This window comes from Grosmannia clavigera (assembly GCF_000143105.1).
Source record: "Grosmannia clavigera kw1407 unplaced genomic scaffold GCSC_113, whole genome shotgun sequence".
NCBI lineage: Eukaryota > Fungi > Ascomycota > Sordariomycetes > Ophiostomatales > Ophiostomataceae > Leptographium > Leptographium clavigerum.
Window position 1 is genome coordinate 2016556 of NW_014040831.1, and position 17691 is coordinate 2034246.

The 17691-nt window shown below is 51.3% G+C and overlaps 7 protein-coding genes across 7 annotated transcripts; 4 read left to right on the forward strand and 3 right to left on the reverse strand.

The window, feature by feature from the left end:
• Positions 1-158: 158 nt before the first annotated feature.
• On the forward strand, positions 159-1037 carry CMQ_3677 (uncharacterized protein; the record flags this gene model as incomplete). Its single annotated transcript, XM_014319615.1, has 2 exons — positions 159-683; positions 1014-1037. The coding sequence occupies 2 exons, from the start codon at positions 159-161 to the stop codon at positions 1035-1037; spliced, it is 549 nt and encodes a 182-aa protein (XP_014175090.1).
• A 1537-nt stretch (positions 1038-2574) lies between these two features.
• CMQ_3285 (uncharacterized protein) lies at positions 2575-3171 on the reverse strand (the record flags this gene model as incomplete). The annotated part of the gene is made up of 3 exons (XM_014319223.1): positions 2575-2595; positions 2670-2896; positions 2973-3171. The coding sequence occupies 3 exons, from the start codon at positions 3169-3171 to the stop codon at positions 2575-2577; spliced, it is 447 nt and encodes a 148-aa protein (XP_014174698.1).
• A 283-nt stretch (positions 3172-3454) lies between these two features.
• On the forward strand, positions 3455-4081 carry CMQ_3468 (glyoxalase bleomycin resistance protein dioxygenase; the record flags this gene model as incomplete). Its single annotated transcript, XM_014319406.1, has 1 exon — positions 3455-4081. The coding sequence occupies one exon, from the start codon at positions 3455-3457 to the stop codon at positions 4079-4081; it is 627 nt and encodes a 208-aa protein (XP_014174881.1).
• Positions 4082-4299: 218 nt separating this feature from the next.
• On the reverse strand, positions 4300-6675 carry CMQ_4109 (fungal specific transcription factor domain containing protein; the record flags this gene model as incomplete). Its single annotated transcript, XM_014320047.1, has 2 exons — positions 4300-4762; positions 4823-6675. 2 exons carry the CDS (start codon positions 6673-6675, stop codon positions 4300-4302), a joined length of 2316 nt encoding a protein of 771 aa, XP_014175522.1.
• Positions 6676-7553: 878 nt separating this feature from the next.
• CMQ_3977 (peptidoglycan-binding protein) lies at positions 7554-9855 on the reverse strand (the record flags this gene model as incomplete). Its single annotated transcript, XM_014319915.1, has 3 exons — positions 7554-8044; positions 8118-8581; positions 8651-9855. 3 exons carry the CDS (start codon positions 9853-9855, stop codon positions 7554-7556), a joined length of 2160 nt encoding a protein of 719 aa, XP_014175390.1.
• A 781-nt stretch (positions 9856-10636) lies between these two features.
• On the forward strand, positions 10637-13658 carry CMQ_3556 (class 5 chitinase 1; the record flags this gene model as incomplete). Its single annotated transcript, XM_014319494.1, has 3 exons — positions 10637-12052; positions 12104-13094; positions 13219-13658. The coding sequence occupies 3 exons, from the start codon at positions 10637-10639 to the stop codon at positions 13656-13658; spliced, it is 2847 nt and encodes a 948-aa protein (XP_014174969.1).
• A 2487-nt stretch (positions 13659-16145) lies between these two features.
• CMQ_4001 (uncharacterized protein) lies at positions 16146-16592 on the forward strand (the record flags this gene model as incomplete). The annotated part of the gene is made up of 1 exon (XM_014319939.1): positions 16146-16592. One exon carries the CDS (start codon positions 16146-16148, stop codon positions 16590-16592), a length of 447 nt encoding a protein of 148 aa, XP_014175414.1.
• Between the last annotated feature and the right edge of the window lie 1099 nt (positions 16593-17691).

The window sequence follows — 17691 nt, forward strand, 5'->3', positions numbered from 1 at the left end:
ACGTTACTAATCTGATTTGGACACCGCAATCTAAAGTGTATAGAACAGCGTAATTTACGACCTTTTTCTTCCAATAGCATTCTGACTATCATCGTCCTTACGTTTCAAGTCCTCTAGCCTAGAGGATTACATTCATTCTACAACAGTAGGTCCACAAAATGGAAATGCTGCCACAGCCATCCGGTGGCTCTGCACGCTCTCGGCATGGCGAGCATTCTTCCTCCGGTGAGAGCAGCCGTGGCAAGTTTGGAATCTCGGCCGTAAAATACCGAGTTGGCGCGCCACCTCTTCCCCCGCTTCCGTATAAATACGAATGCTACGGCGTGCCGAAGATCCAAGAGCTTGAAGCCCGGTTTGGAGACATCTTTGCGCGGCAGGCAGAGGCCACCTTGCATCACCACCAGATCACCCTCTTCCAACCGGAGGAAGAATATGAAGAAATTAATGTAGGGATTGATCCGGGATTCTATGCGGACTGCGAAAATCAGCCCACCCTCTGCCAGCGATCTCTGCCGGAGACAGAGGACAGCGAAATTGTGCTTTCCATCATCGTCAACTGGGAGGCAGATTCTCTACAAGCCTGGGAGGCGGCCATCAGGGACATCAAAAGTTTTATCGACCAAAAGCTGGATGATGCCGGGCTTGATTGTTTTGAAATTGGAGTCGAAATCATGGCGCCTGAGGTCCGATTGAAAAGTGTGAAGCTCTAGAATGGAGCGCACTGTGATCGTTCTGACTAATGCCAGCAACGCGGCCTCTCATTGGGCAGACAGATAAAAATGGGGACTAGCCCCAGTGAAATCTCTGCACCAGTAAAGGCGCGCCATGTACTCTCTCCTAGCTAGTTACAACACGCAGATCATCAGCCACATCGTGAAGACCCATACAGTGTACCGCTACCCCTGCCATAAGCATCAGTTGTGACAAAAAGGTACACCAGAATTGTGGAATACAATGCGGATCTCATACGGGACTGGCCCGGCATCAAGGACCATGTGTTTTCTGTGCTACAGCTATTCAACAGTACCAAGGACTAAATGACGTCCATCTCACTCTTTCGATTTGGGCCTCACGATATTGAAAGCAGAAACCCCATTACGGTATATGTCTCCGTCGGTTACGATGTGCCAGAAAACACGTGTGGCAACCTGTCATCGAGGCAATTCAGACCTATCTAAACCAGCTTCCTTACTCGCTAGTGCTTCATCTAGAGCACGGAAGCATCGTCCCCTATACCTTCGAGCACCTTCCGGCTACCATTCCGCCTACACGTCCTGCATCCAAGGATGTATTAAGGATCGGTGCGGAGTACTTCGACCAACCCGTTCCAGGAAGTGATATCAGCCCAGCCAAGTACCTGTTCTTACCGAATGGAAGTAAGGTCAATTCTGCATTGGGGACCTTTGGGTGCTACATTGAAATCAAGACCGTGAATGAACCAACTTGGACATCGTACGGGCTCACGAACTACCATGTTGTCCGGCCATGCATCGATGGATTCCGTGTTGGGCCTGGCGGCACGGCTGGTGGCCCAATAAAGGGCAGCGAAGCGCAGAGGGCAGACCTGCACGGATTTGTTCCTAACCAAAAATATGGCAAATTTGGAAAGCCCGTCCAGGATGAAGCACAACTTTACTCTAACAGATATTTCGCGCGCTATCTCGGACAGGGAGAAACAGGCTGGCCTCGGAATTGCCCACGAGCTGAGCGCCGAGCGAGAACGCAAGGCTCTGTTTTTCGAGAATGGAAACAATATTCTTGGCATGCCATGGTATGGTTTTGGCCTTATGGAACGCTCACAGAAAAATGCACGTCTGGATTGGGCTCTATTCCGAGCGAAAGCTGCGCGCCTCAGATCTAACATCTTGCCATCATCGAAGGACTGGGGCGGCTACGGCCGTGTTGCAGAGGAGCTAGCAATGCATTCGACGACTCGGCTATTGGATTTCCAACCAGATCGGTCCCTGGAGAAGCTGGGGCTCAAAAACGACCTTATACTCAAGATCGGGGCAATTTCAGGAAAAACAGCTGGTCACATTTCCGTGTACAAGTCGGACGTACGCATGTGGACCGAAGCAGGTGATTTCGAAAGGTCCACCGAATGTTGCGTTGTCACGGGCACGGAACAAGACATGGCCCAACAAGGGGACTCTGGGTCAGTCGCTTACAACACTCGGGGAGAGCTCGTTGGCCTCGTGTTTAGTGGACCAAAGGATCCGTCAAGTGCGGTCCGATACGCATTTGTGACACCGATTGAAGACATTTTTGAGCACATCAGGCAGCTGTCAAAGGGACAAATTACGGACATTCGAGTAGCGAGATGCTGATGAGCCACAACTAAACAAAACAGTACAAAGTGCTGTTTACTTTACTATGCCCGTCATCAAAGGTATCATTATCGAAGACCTGTAATGTTTCTGTTGATAGAAGGACTGCGATCCGATACATAATCTGTCGTCTGATATTCTTACCAACCTAGCCTATTGTACTTTATATAAGCCTTAAAACTGTTCCCATCATTTGCCAATTTTTACGAGCACCTATAAATATATTCCACCTGTTAAGATTCATTTTTTAGTGCAGCGGCAAATGGAGCTGTGTCCTGAATATAAAGTGGATTTAGTATCGTGGGCTGTGTGTCGTGCGAGGTACTTGGTAACTTAGCTTACGGCAAAGACTTCGAGATGCCTGATACGAGGTTCCGCACCCGTCGGCCAATCCAACTTAAGAAGGGAAGCAAAGGGAGCGGTCAGGGTTTTTCCATTTGTGAAGCCCGTATCAAGAGAGCCGATAAGAGCAATATCGGGGACGTCCTGATCACCGGCGAAGACCTGGAGAACATGGTGTTGCCTTGTGGCCACCACAGCCCAGGCATTGTCTCTGCTCCGGGATATTTCTAAACTTGTGTTAGATCAAGAGAACGCACAAAGAGAAGGTAGAGATAAAACATATGGGAGAATGAGAACGCGTACCAGAGGAGCTATGAAAGGTTCCGTTGGCCGTGATCATGAGGGCGTCAGCTGAGAAAACCTCGACGGCCATGCGTGGACCGGCCTCTGGGGCTTTTAGGTCGGCTAGTGCATAGAACTTGGAGATGAGGTCCTTGATGGGCTGGCTGAGGCGGTCGGAAAGCCACTGGGTCTTGCTGGTTGCTTTGGATGTGGAAGACATAGTGCAGAAGGGCGTTAAGGGACGTGAGTACGAGTTTGTTGCTAGAGAATCAAACAAGAAGAAACATACTGATAGAAGTTGTAGAAGAAGTACAAGAAGAGGAGGCCTGCAGGCGGGAGGGAGGGAGGGTCCACATTCGGGGTCGGGCGGCTTCGCACTGGGCAATCATCTTGCAGAGCGTGCAAGCATCCATGGTCTCCCAGAGGCGAGTATAATTAGCTGTGTCTTCTTCCGCTGTTTTAGTGCCCGTTTGTGTGTAAACCTTTCAGCCCCATTTCTTAACATGGCGCCTCCATCAACCTCCGCCTCCGTCACAACGACGTCCTTATCGGACTTTGACGCCGAGAGCGCCAAAGTACTCTCACCCTCGGCTTTGGTACATGTGGTTCTGCAGACGGCGAATCTCGAAGCCATGGTGGAATTTTATGTGCAATTTCTAGGCGGCACCATCTGCCACCGTAACAAGATGCTGGCCTTTATCACATACGACGACGAGCACCACCGCATCGCGCTAATCGGCATTCCCTCGCTAGCACACAAGAACAACGGCACCAACGGGCTCGACCACATTGCCTTTAGCTTTCCGACTCTGGCAGCGCTGCTGCTGGCGTACCGACAGCGCAGGGCTCGCGGCATGCTCCCCGTCTGGAGCGTCAACCACGGGCCGACGACGAGCCTGTACTACAAGGACCCCGACGGCAACAAGCTAGAGACACAGGTGGACAACTTTGAGTCGGTGCACGACGCCACCGTCTTCATGCAGAGCCCGGCCTTTGCCGAGAACCCGATTGGCACAGACGTCGACCCCGAGGCGCTGATTGCTGCGCTACAGGCGGGCACGCCGGAAGCGGTGCTGAAGAAGCGACAAGAGATAGGGCCGCGGGGTCTGCCCGACCTGGACAACATGTGAGCAGAGGACTGTGAGGCTGTCGGGTTCGGGTTCGGGCTCGTGTTAGTTTGCATTCCGGGCTGCAGCAAAAGCGGGGTATTGCGGGGAAGTGGAGAGGCACCTGTAAATTAGTGGGTGACAGCACACTACAGCGCATGATTTGCATGTCTTGCTTCAAAGGGATCAGAATGACAGATTAGCCACCACCTTCAAAGAAATACATGCTCAAAACATGACACTTAAAAGTAAGCCATCTCAACTGCCGACATCTGGCTGCTGCCGGCCCAGTTTGTGAGCCAATCGGCTGAGGGCAGCTCGCCGGGGGGTGATGCAAGAAAACCAGCTAAGCCGGGATCCAAAATATTGTAACCCTCGTGTGTCTGGCCAGGACTGAGCAAAAAGCCTTCTTCTGGAAATAGTGAGCAGGTGGGAGGCCGAGGCGGACTCGGGCTGTGAGTCGTGGGGAGACTGCCACTGTTCAGGTCGCTGTGCCAGCGGTCGACAACACTGCGAGCCTGGCGCACAAACTCGGTTGCCTTGGTAAAGGCGGCCTCGCCTGACGTGACGTACTCGAGACGGCCAAAAAGACCGACAACGGCCTCCATAAGGGCAATGTCGTTGCTGGATGAGCCGTCTGACGGGTTACACATCACGTGCATAAAGAGGGTAGTCAGAGCCGTCAGTGGATAGTAAAAGACGAGCCTGGTGTGTCAACATTACAGAACGTAGAACAGAACGGAACCGGAAAGAGAGGGAGCTCACCAGCCAGGCGTAAAGCTCTCTGTGTCGAGGTGCTTAGTCAGCAGCACCATAGAGCGGGCAGCCTGTACGTAAGCGGCGGGCATGCGCGAGCAGATGGCGGCCCGGCTGGTCTCATCGTGGTGGGTAAATAGGGGGCTGAAGCGGCGGTAGATGGCGCAGAGAACGTAGTAGTAGGAAGAATGTAGGATGACGACCTGAAGGTGGGTGAGCTGCTCGGCCTCGCGCATACGACCGAGCGGCCGGCCGGGTTGGATGGTGGTCGGGATGGCGAGTCGCCAGGCTTCGAGGTCGTGCAGGAGTTGCTGTGCGTCGAATAAGAGACGGGTGGCGGCAGCGGTGACGGCAGTAGCCGAATAGAGCTGACGGGTGATGGCGCCGCAGATGCGAGCGAGGCGAGTGAAGTAGAGAAACAAGTCAAAGGGAGAAGAGGACAGAAGGACGTCCGAGTCTGAGCTCGGGGTAGCCGTCTGCAGCACCGGAACGCCACGGGGAAAGTGACAGCTGATCTCGGCATCGTGGAGGATGGCCGGACGGCCACAGCGCAGGGCAACGGTCTTGTCGAGGCAGTAGACGGCCCAGAAGACGCGGCTGCGCTCTCGGAGTTCGGCCGACGACAGCTGCCAGGCTCTTGATGGCTGGTAGTTGAGACCGAGGGCCTGGGCCTGGCGCACTGCCTGTGAGCAGAGCGTGTACTCAAGCCGCTGTGGGCTCGACAGCCCCTGAGCAAAGACGGTCATGACGGCCAGCGCCTGCACGGCTGCCAGTTCAGTCGTGCCGTGGGCCATGCTGCGCTCGTAGAAGAGAGCGTCCTGGAAAAAGAGCCAGGCCTCGCGGCCGGATGTCTGGAAGGCCTCGGCTGTCTCGTCCGACAGTGTGGCCCGGCAGCCTGAAGCCAGCACGACGCTCAGCAGGGCCAGCCACGAAGGCCGTACGTCGCGGTTGTCGCTGTTGTTGCGGCCGTTGCGCTCCAGCTGCCCTAGAAAGACGGCTCGGTCCAGCACCGGAAAGATGAGCTGCACGCTGACAAAGTATGCGTCGACATACCGCATCACCTGTGCTTCCGACAGGTGGTCCATTCCACGAGCAGCCTGTGGCGTCACCGGAAGTCCCCGTGGGATGCACTTGGGCTGCCGAAGGTGTCCCAGCAGCTCGCCGCGGATATCCTGGATCGTGCGGCACAGCGTCTCCGAGTCCGGCACCCTCTCTTGCAGCCACTGCACACCCACGTCCGAGATGACCGTGATCCCAGATGACGGGCCCGTGAACTCGTCTCCCTCGCTCGTCCGCATCCAGATCGCCGGGTGTCGGGCCTCTTCCTCTGCGCTATCAGCCCCGTCCTCGGCCTCGCTCTGCAGGATGCCGTCAAGAAGCGTCTCTGCCTCCCCGAGCCCGAGGCCGCGCTGAGGCCTCCAGGTGACCGCGTTGTTTCGCATCAAATTGTTTCCCGCATTGGCACTACCACCCGGTCCCGTCACACTGCTGCTGCTAGTTGTGCTCATGGACGGTCTTTTCATGGCGGCTGGCAGCGGTGGTATGCTTTCATGGTCGTGCTGTTGGCAGTCTTCGTTGTCGGTCGTGGCAACAGTCGGCCCTCTCGTCGTGGTTGAGACCGAAAGCGAACGTTCCGGCCAGGAAGCCTCACCGCCGCTTGAGTAAGGCCCGCTGCTCAAGAACATTATATCACCACCAAACGTATTTTTGTCGCTGCTACCACCTTGTTGGTGGTCGGCCCATCGACGCTTCCGCCGCTCCCCTTCGTACGTGCACGCGCTCGATCGCACTTGGCAGTTCTGGCACACCGGACGAGTCTGGTCGCACTTAACCTTCCGGGTTCGGCACAATTTGCATGCCATGCTCGTAGCTGTTGTTAGTTGGACTGTGGTGAGTAAGTAGTACTTGCGCAATACAGTTAACACCCCAGAAGATGTGGTACGCTTTTTGTGCTGAACTACGAGTAGAAGGCGTTGCACTCTTGCCAACGCTTTCTCCCCAACAATGAAAGGCCTAGGTGTGGTTTGACCGGGAAGCAAGCGTAAGCACGGAGGTGTAGCAGTGTCGAATGTGGAGTTCATCAACGTCATGTGCGCTAATAGCTACTAGTGAGTGTATGCATATTGCGGGGAAGGAGAATCCAGGGCAAGTCCAAGGCCGTTGCACCTTGTGTCAAGTACTCCGCATAGTGTCAAGTACGGGAATCCGCCACACTGTAGAGCTTCCACCCCATTTTGCAGTACTGGCCTGTAGTTTATCAGAAGGCACAACAGCAGGTCCTGACACTAGTATTTATAAAGTGATGAGATGAAGATCGTTGTATATAGAAGGAAGACAGCTATCTGGGGCTAGAGGAAGTCTGGGCTGAAAACTCTGCACTCCGTGCATCACCGCGCAACATAAAGACCCCTAGAAAGGATGCGATGTAACTATTTCTTCCTTAGTACTCCGTACAATAAATTGCTTACACCTTACCAATTCAGCTTCCTGCTCTTTACAGTGCAATACTACCTTTATGAACCCTGCGCCGTAGCTGTACACTTGTACGAAAAGTTGCCGTTTTTAGCAGTTTTATACGGAACAACGATCTTAGTATTTTACCGTGGCTAAACACCTAAATATATTACGTGGGCTTGTTCTATAGTTCTAACCTGTATACTTATTAATTCTCTTAGTTTTAATTGCATCGGTTTTATCCCGGATTTCTTTATTTTACAGGCACGTCCTCCAATTTGACCGCTTATATGCTAACACAGTAGTAATAACCAGACCACAATTCAGTAGAGCAGTCCTCTCCATCGACTCCGAGTTGGGTATTCCAGGTGTAGAGGTCTACTTCGGTGATGTCATTGGCCGAGGCGAAACTAGAGCAGGTGTCGCCACTGCTCACTTCAGCGTACTTTTTGCAATTGGAAACGATACCGGACTGCGTGGGTGTCGGAGCAGGGGTCGACGACGAAGACGTGGAGGTAGCAGAGACCGGAGACGAAACAGAATTAGAGGGCACCATACCAGCGTTGATGCAGTAGTAGTAGCCAGCCCAGAACTCGGTTGAGCAGTTGGTGCCATCAGTGCCGAGTTGCTTGTTCCACTGGTATAGGTCGGACGCCGTTATGTCGTGATCAGCGGCAAAAGAAGAGCAAGTGTCACCTGAAGCCGCCTGGGCATACTGGTCGCAGGACGACACGATACCGGACTGCGTGGGAGAGGGGCACTGCGGGCATTGACGCGCTGGATGTTAGAGTAGCCGAAGTTGTCAACGATACTATCGTCGACGACGGCTGAGAAGACTCTGTGCCAATACAGTACCAGTAGCCGCTCCAAAACTCGGTCGTACAATAGGCACCATCCGTGCCCAACACTTTGTTCCATGCAAAGAGATCCGCAGGGTTGATGTCGTGCTCTTCAGCAAACTCGTCACAGGTGTCACCAACAGAGGCATTGCTATACACGACACAGTCGGCATTGATACCAAGCTGCGTCGGCGAGGGGGGGGTGCCGCCAGGGGAAACCTTCACAGTGGGATTTCCAGTGGTTATGGTTTGGTTTCTGGTCGAGCCTCCATCACCACCGCCTCGTTGCTGTTCACCGGCACCAGTCGAGGACACATTGGTCGGCGGTGGGACATAGGCACCACCAGGCGGCGTGATGCAAAGATACTGCTGCTCCAACTGATCACACGTTCCCTGCAGGTTGGGGTTGTACTGAACTAGCTGTTGCACGGTGATGTTGTGTTCCGCCGTCGACACGGACTGGACAGCTGCGGTGCTGTTTGTGTCTTGCGTTAGCTATCAAAGTTGTTGTTCTCTGCCTGTGTTGCTTTGATCTTGTGCTTACCAGCTACTGTTGTCTGGAGACTGGTAAACTGAACAGCCCTCAGGAAGACACCAAGTGATATTGGTGGCATTCGATGAGGCGACATCACAGCCGATGTTTTGGAAGGCTTGATAAAGATCGCCAGTAGAAACATTGAATGCCACTGAAAGAGCATCGCAGAAAGATGTTAAATCGGCATCAGCCACTGCATCTGCCACTCCAGAAACCTGGCTGTAGGTGAGGCTCTGGCCAGCACATGTGCTGTTTAAGCTGGCCGCGCTGTTGGGCAGTACGTTGATGGAGATACTATCGGGGAAAGGCTGCAGGCTGCTTGTGTTGGTGAGCATACCATCGACGTATCCCGGAGCATCAAGGTAGTCTGGATCTTCGCGAATGATCAATTCAGGCATTCCTGTGATGTTGCATGTTTCCAGAATGTCGTAGTACTGCAGAATTAGGTGGTCGGAATAGTCGGTATCCGGTAGGTAGGAGGATGCCAAGCGCAAAAAGAACATGTTGACAAAGCACGCATCACACAAAATGTCGTTGGAATACAGGTTGGCGAGGCGCTCGTTTTCAGCTGAAACATCCGTGGGATCGATGCATTGACTGTTGTTCTCGTTGCTAGCCAAAGAACAGTCCGGTCGAATGATGTCCGAACCGACCCAGTTGTAGGAGTCAATCAAACAATACCCACTCGAAGACAGAGACACTGTAGCCGATTGTTGTGTCTCCAAGGAGGAAGAGTCGTCTGAGTCATCCGTGCCGTTTGAAGTGACGTTGGTGTAAGTCACGATGCTGGCTGCAACGCCGGGATCCGCGCTGACGTTGGTGGTTGGCGCCAGACAGGCAATGTTGAGGCCGTCCAGCGTTCGGCCAGGGATGGTGTATGCTGGCACTTGCTTTCCCAAGAAGACCAATACATCGCTAGAGCAGCTGTCATAGACTGTGGAAAACCAAGTCTGGGAAGAAGACAAGCAGTCGCTGGTGCACAGCGTCGTGACATTGTCGACGTCCCACAGGTAGTCGTCCACGCTGCCGGCCATGGACAGAAGCGTCTGGTCGCAGTCAACCGTCATGTTCAAGGCTTCCAAGCAACTGCCGCTGATGTTGAGGGCACTTGCCAGTCTTTCTGAGTCGACCTCAGGATACAGGTTAGACTGGGCCGTGACTTGTTGTGTAAGGAAAGCCAGGCTAAAAGCCTGGACTTGGCTGAACCAGACCATCCTTGAGAGAGAGTATGCCCAGTGACGAAACTTGGGAAGAGCAATAGAGTGAGGCTCAGATACTTGTGCTGTCTTTTAACGAATGTTCGGAATCGTACAGACGAGGAGGGGAATAAATTGATACGACGCGACTTCAATGCGATATCGAATGGCTGAATGGCTCGTAACAACATGCGACGAAACAGGCGATCCTAATCAAGGGGCCTCGAAAATTCGCGGAAGTCCAAACTTCTTGCTAGCTGCTCAGGTACTCGTACAGACGTACCATATCAGTTTCTTGACGCGGTTTTCAAGCACGCGGTTTTCAGGAACGGAACCACTATTTGGAAGACAATTGATCCACTGGCAGTAACGATGGCGCGGAGGTGGTGCTGGTGTGCATTCTAAGACCAAACCCCCTGCAAGCCATTGACCTAAGATACCAAGCTTTTTAACCATCTTCGAGCTAGCCTAGCGTAGGATGCCCCCCCTTGTTAAGCTTATAATAAGGTGACTAGGCGTGGTGAAACGATATGGTATTTTAGTGCGTTCATAGGAATCCTTTCTCGACGCGTCCTGCAGCTTAAGAGGTTTATTTTTGTGACTCTAGTCCTCAGTAGTTTCAGCTGCGGGTCGGTAAGATGTTTCTCGTCTCTGCTTTTCTTTTGCCTCCCTTCCCTCTACGCCCCTTTATTTTCTCCTAGCTGTTTCTCTACCAAACCGGTACCTTGTATATTATACCACACCGTAGCCCATTCTAATAACCATGCCATTGTCTCATCGAACCACACCTTCATCAATCATGAAGCCCTTCTGCAGTCTTGTAGCCTTAGCTGGACTAGCCAGCTTGGGTGTTGCTCTGGTACCGCAGCCATTCAATGCCAAAATTGAAGATACTGGGCCGTGGGCAGTTAACTTGGACATTAGCTCTCATTCTTTCCTCAAGGCTAGGAGTCTGCCGACTGGCACATGCAATGCCGAAACCCCTTACGAAAATGATGCATGCTGCGGCAGTGATAACCTCTGTGGCTATTCGCCCAAGTCTTGCAGCACAGGGTGTCAGCACAATTGTGAGTGTCTTTATACTGTATCTTGTTACATTCACTTATTGACAATGTCTCCAGGCGACGCGAAAGCAGAATGCGGCCCATATGCAGCGGAGGGTGAACAGAAATGCCCACTCAATGTGTGCTGCTCGGAATTTGGCTTTTGTGGATCAACGTCCGAGTTCTGCACTTGGAATAACACGGCAGACCCGAATTATTCCAAATGCGATACTGCATATGGCGGCTGTGGCTCTGTAGACAAACCGTCATGCTCCTCTGGTGGAAATGGGGCTTCCAAGCGCAACATTGGCTACTACGAGTCGTGGGCCAACACGAGGACATGCCAAAATGTGGCTCCCGAAGATCTGAACCTGGATGGTTTCACCTCGATCAACTTTGCTTTTGCCTTCTTCGATCCGGCATCCTTCACCATCACGTCTATGGACTCTAATGCTGCTTCTCTTTGCAGCCGATTTACAGCATTAAAGGATAAGAAGCCGGGATTGAAGACCTACATCTCCGTCGGCGGTTGGTCGTTTACGGACCCCGGCGCCACCCAGAAGGCCTTTAGCAACATGGCCAGCTCGTCGGGTAATCGCGAGAAGTTCATTAACGGTCTTGTCAACTTCATGGACACATTTGGCTTCGATGGTGTTGACCTTGACTGGGAATATCCGGGTGCCGATGATCGCGGAGGCGTGGAATCCGACACGGCCAACTATGTCGCTCTCGTGGAGCAGATGCGTCAAGCCTTCGGGACCAAATACGGGCTTACTGTCACAATCCCTACATCATACTGGTACCTGCAACACTTTGACGTCGAGAGCATGCAGACCCACATCGACTGGTTCAATCTGATGGCCTATGACCTGCACGGTACCTGGGATGCGCAGTCCAAGTATGTTGGGCCCTACATTGCCCCACACACCAATATCATCGAGATCGATGCCGCGCTGGATCTGTTGTGGCGTGCAGGTGTGGATTCAAAAAACGTCGTCCTGGGACAGGGTTGGTATGGCCGCAGCTTTACTCTCAAAGACTCGAGCTGTAGCACTCCCAACGGAATGTGTGAGTTCAAAGGCGGGGCCGACCCTGGCCCTTGTTCCAAGGCAGCCGGTATTTTGGACTGCGAGGGGATTGCGGACATCGTTTCCAAGAATAATCTCGACCCTGTTTGGGACAAAGACGCGGCTGTTAAATGGATCCACTGAAACAACGACCAGTGGGTGTCGTATGACGACAAGGACACATTCAAGCAGAAGAGAGACTTTGCCAACAAACGCTGTCTTGGTGGACTCATGGTTTGGGCCATGGATCAGGTCGATCAGACAGCGGAGAATGGTTTTGGCGGCGCGGCAGCAGCGGCTGGTGCCGCCGTGTCCTTAAGTCAGCAGAAAGATGCCAATAGCAAATCTAGCGACATGCTGGCTGGGTTGAAATGCTACGTGTCCGATTGCACTTCTTCATGCAAGGCTGGGACGGTGCAGGTGGCGCAATTCAATGGTCAGCCAGGCCAAATTAGCACTAGCCAACGCTGCAGCAAAAAGAAATACAGAAGCCTGTGTTGCGACTCCTCAACCACCATGGGGACCTGCCAGTGGCGTGGCTATCGTGGTGCCGGCCTGTCTTGCATCAAAGGCTGCGCCGATGGTGAGACTGAGCTGACGACCAACACCAACGAACATGAGAGCAAGAAGGGGGACAAGAACTGCCACGGAGGACTGCAAAGTTTCTGCTGTTCCGGCTACAAGCCTACGTCGTCGAGTCTGGAGGATGACCTGAAAGATGCAGCCAAAGCAGCAGCCGAGGCGGCGGCCGAGCAAGCTGCCCTAGATTTGGCGGCGAAGGCTTTCTGCAGGGTGGCAGTGCCAGCTCTGTTGGCACCTCTGGAGCTATTGGAAGACCTCATCCCCATTATCGGCGAGATTGCCGATGCCATCGAGATTGCAGCCACTCCCGGAATCATCGAAGGGTGCGTCAAAGGGATCGAGAAGGAAGGCAAGGCCGAGTTCAAGGTGTTTGGCAAGAAGCACACACTGTCCATAAACTCGCCCACCACCAAGGCCACAACCGTGCCCTCCCGTGACGACCCAAAAGGCGACAATCCGTCAAAAACCGGGGACAAGAATGGAAAATGCACCTGTGTGGCCAAGCGCGCTCCAGCTGTTCCAACCGAGACCACGTTCAAGAACTCAGAACGCATGGGGTTTCTTTGTCCAGTCAAGTCGACGGCCTCGCGACTACCAGTGGAGAGACAAAGAAGGATACGCACTTCGTGTCATGCTACCCAAGCAGTACACGTCGAACATGTTTCCCAAACATTACGGACTCGTGGCAGGCTATGTGCACTGGAATTCCCCAGAAAAGACGACAGTGAAAGAATGCGGAGAAGTCGTGCGAGAGAAGCACGTAACTACACGAGATTGGTGGTCTAATGGATATGACCTTTATTACGAAAATGTTGACGGCAAGAAAATAATACACGCCGGTGGACCAGAACTCTTAATAAGAGATGGCGAGGGTAAGGTCACCAAAAACACTAATATCGGATCCATTGGATCTCGTGGTATGACTTGGACTGGTGATACCACTTTCGATAAATCCTACGCAGTGTGGCAAGATATGGGACCTATCAGAGATGGTATCAAATACAGCGAGGCTAAGAAAGCCGCCGAAGTTTACGCGCAGAAGTATGAAGAATACGGCTATTTCACGAATAACTGTTACCAGTATGCGAACAATCTGTACTATTGGATGGTGGACGGAATAGAGCGATAAAGACAGTGAAGGTCTGGTCTCATCACTTCTTTGTGTTGTTCTCTTTTTATTTCGACAGGGTTTTGTCTTAGTTTCCATTTTTCTTCCTATTAAAATCCAATAAAAAAATCTATGAGAAACCTGCTAGTTACTAATAACAATGATAATAACAAATCGCCGCAAATGTTCCCTAAGAAGCGGAGGCATGTTGCTCGTAATAGCGGTGTTTGATTAGACCGAATCTCTTCTTTGGGAAGTGGCCCGTGGACAATGGCTTGGATCCTGAAATCCCAGCAAATTTGGCTGCACATCCACGTGACTTATATATGTTATACGAGTGGAGAAGATCCACTAATGCTTGTTTTCTGTTATTCAAATATGGGACCACCCCGCTTGATACTCCGCAGCGCATGCTTTTTGTTAAGTAATCATAAGTCATGTGACATACGGATGAGCCCTGATTGGTCAATTAGGGCTCCACCCTATGCAGAGTTTTATCCCTCTAGAATAGCTGCATCCTCTCCTCTACTCTCTTTAGTAATATAACCAACCCTTTATGCTAAGTAAGCAGTGATTTGACACTTTTGTCGAATAAACCAGACCTAAATGGGAGGGGCGTGCGCGAGTATGCAGTGTAATGAAAGAATACATGTACTGTGTGGCGCAGGGGGCTATTTTAGTATGTGTTTTGACGCACGTCTGCATATCTCAGAAGTACCTAACCACAACAATAAATTCATGCTCACTGGGCACCCATAATTCGTCAGCTTTCCCTAAACTTATTTTATCAGCTTCTCTTGACGACAACGAAAATGACCGAAATCAAAGATAAAATAATGGGAGTGCTTATAGGACTCTTCATGATAATTGGAGATATGGTATCGGGTCTCGTGGAATCGCTCAGAGATCCAGCTGGGGTGTTGTATGCCCTGTTGGCTCCATTTAGTGGTAGCTTTCGTCGCCTTTATGATGAGCGCAGGGATGGCCGATTCTATGACACTTTGACTAGAGGTTGGTATCTTTATCTTCTCCTTCAATGTTTCTTATTCGCCTTTTTTTTTAATGCTGACGTACGCACAGAAAACTTACGGTCGACGAGGGCGTCTCTGCTTGATGAACATGACGGTGAAGACGCACTTGGTGCTGAGATCCGAGAGGCTGCGTCGGGAAAGCAGAACACCCTGCGTTGCATATTTGAGGACTTCTCTGTGAATCGTGATGAAGACGGGTGTCAAGGTACTTTCCAAAGAAATGTCTTGCTCTGCTGCAATAAAGGAACACTAGTAGAGATAGCTAGCTGACTACACTGACCTCCTAGTTTGGAATGAAACCCAATTTACGGCCTTTGTTGCAAGCCGCCTGGGAGATGCCGGCACAGCACCTGCTCTTTGGCGCAACTTTTGCTACGATTCATCCAATCTCTTTGCCCGCGTGCCGTTTCCTTTTCAGTCTCAGAAACGGTCTGACTTCGATTTCAACGACTGGATTTGGACAGTATCACAAGTCACGCAGAGAAATATTGCGTGCAACAGAGATGTCGAGCAGAACAATACTAACTGGACTCTGTATGAAAACGAGAAGAGAAAGTCCACCGCCTGGAGTACATTTAGCCGTCTTGCCTTGCCGGCTGGCCACGATGAAAAATCTGGCGACGGCGTTTGGGTTCCACCATCTCTGCTTGATGAGGTAACAGGCATCGCGTATTCTCGGCTACGGGCCAAATTATGGCCTGAACGACCTTGCCTTTCTACAGTGCGAGCCAATGTGTTGAAGCGCAACTTGGTGGACGACGATGCGTCCCAGCAGCTGTCAACCAATGCATTTGCTCTTCCCTACCACGACTTGTTGAGCATTCTTTGTGCTACTTTGCAAGTGCGCAAGCAATCGGAGCCTCCAAGAAAAAATTCTTTTTTTTCTACTGGCTATATCGATTTAGACAATGACCGAAAAGCCCAATTGTCACTGGCAAAGGGAATTCTGGCTGTTGGGGGAATTCATGGAATTTCTTCAGTTTCGTCCGTTTCATTCGAGGACTACGCCGCTTTTTCTGAGAAATTTGTAGGTTCCCCCCCAAAACTGCTAACAAAACCGAATATACGGAACAGTACTAAGCATATACGTGATTAATAGCTAGATGGCAGAGCCCGTGAGTGGTCTTTTGAGTTGGAGTTGACGGGACTATGGCGAGCTCTTTTCTCTGCCCTTCCTCGGCCTGGCTCCTGTGACACGAAGTTGCCGACTCTCGTGTCACAAGCGTTTGAATTTGTATACCCTTTCAGAGAGGACGAAGATGACTATGATAATTTGAAAAACGCAAAATCTGTTTACGCATCAGACATCTCGGATGTTTCTATGGATGGGGTGGTTCAGGCTCTCAACAGCGAATCCAGCGGGAAGCTTGTCCTAATTTACGGAACAACAGCTGCTATTCAGAAAGTGGCTCAACGCACGAGAGGCAGAATATCTCAGGAAAACCCAGCGAGCAGCGAGGCCACTATTCTCGCCATCATGACCAGCTCGCCTCTTTGCACAACCGACGACTACGATACGGACTGTGATTACCTCGTGGACGATAGGCATCTCTTGTTCGAACTGGCTCCACGGCCGCGGCTTCTTGCATGGTCCACAGCCGAAGAAAAATCTAAACCAGTGACATACACAGAACATGTCAACACGACATCTGGGGAGGCCACAATCTCCTTTGGACAAAATTCTGCCTGCTCTTCCGGTCTGACGTTGAACATTGACACCGGTATGGCCACTCTACGCTCTACTACAGAGAGTGCAGAGGGAAAAGAGCCAGGATATTCAGAAATACGTATCGGTCCGTGCCCTGAGGACTCGGACCGGCAGTTGAAGCAAGAGCCATGGGAAACCGCTGTCCGTGTCCACAGGGTCGAGGTATACAGTTGTACAGGAGGTGTATATCCGCACCTGGCTGTCGAACGAAAATAGTCGGCAGTCTTCTAGATCACAAGCAAGCTGACGTGAGACGGCCAGAAGCTGGCGGATCTGGATAGTGTCTTTATGAGCAAATCATTATTTGCATATGTTGGAGAAAAGCAAGCCTCGAGCCATTTATGCATAGTCTCCGCCCCCCTACCGTCCCTCCTGTGAATGGGATAAGCATTTCACATAAGGAATCAATTGTATATCTTATACCGCCACTTTGAACACCGTAGACCTAGGGATTGGGGTACTACACATATATATACTTTTCAGTAGACGCTTTAAAAAGTAAAAAGTTATGCCGCCTACGAACACAGAAAATTGCTGGTATGCAGTGAGGAGAATAGGAGCTATTTGAGAATATTAATGGTAGGGGTGGTATTCTGAAGATCATCGCTTTATATAAATAATAGCAGGAAGCCTGCTTTGACAAAATTTATCTTATACCTAGACAATACGTTTGCTAACACCCAGCAGTCGAGAGCCTCCGGTTACCACTTATAATCCAAATTGAAATTGTGTCAGTAGTCTCGAAATTCTTCACCTGCATACTTGCCTCTTTCCTTTCCACCCTTTTATTTGTCTCTGCCCGTCGAGTCATCTATAGCAGCGGCGTACTTAGACCCTTAAGCGGTCGACCGGAACAAGGCTTTCTGTATAATGTTAAGCGGTATTAGGCCAACAAAGGCCAAAAAGAAGGGCACCCGTACAAATGCATTTTCCGTGCAGACAGTCTAAAGGTCTATGCTTCTCATACTTAAAAATGCTGTGTAGATGCGGCTTACCGGGCTTATAGCTAATTTTTATGCAACTTTTATACTTACATATATACTTTTAAAGTTTTATAGGTCCTACAACAAAGACTGAACCCTTAACTTAACGTACTACGCCTTCCTACTGCGTCATCTAAAGAGACACTATAAATGCTGCCTTTAAGCAACCACCCAGTAAGGCCTTAGGAGCGGTTAAGATAGCTATGGCCGTCTCCTGCCTCTCCCGTCGCATGCCCTTAGGGAGGCAGGCGTGTTAGTTCTTAGGCCCCCCCCCTTAAACAGCAACGTCAAAACGAATAAACGAATATATAAATTGACAGGCCGTTAAGAAA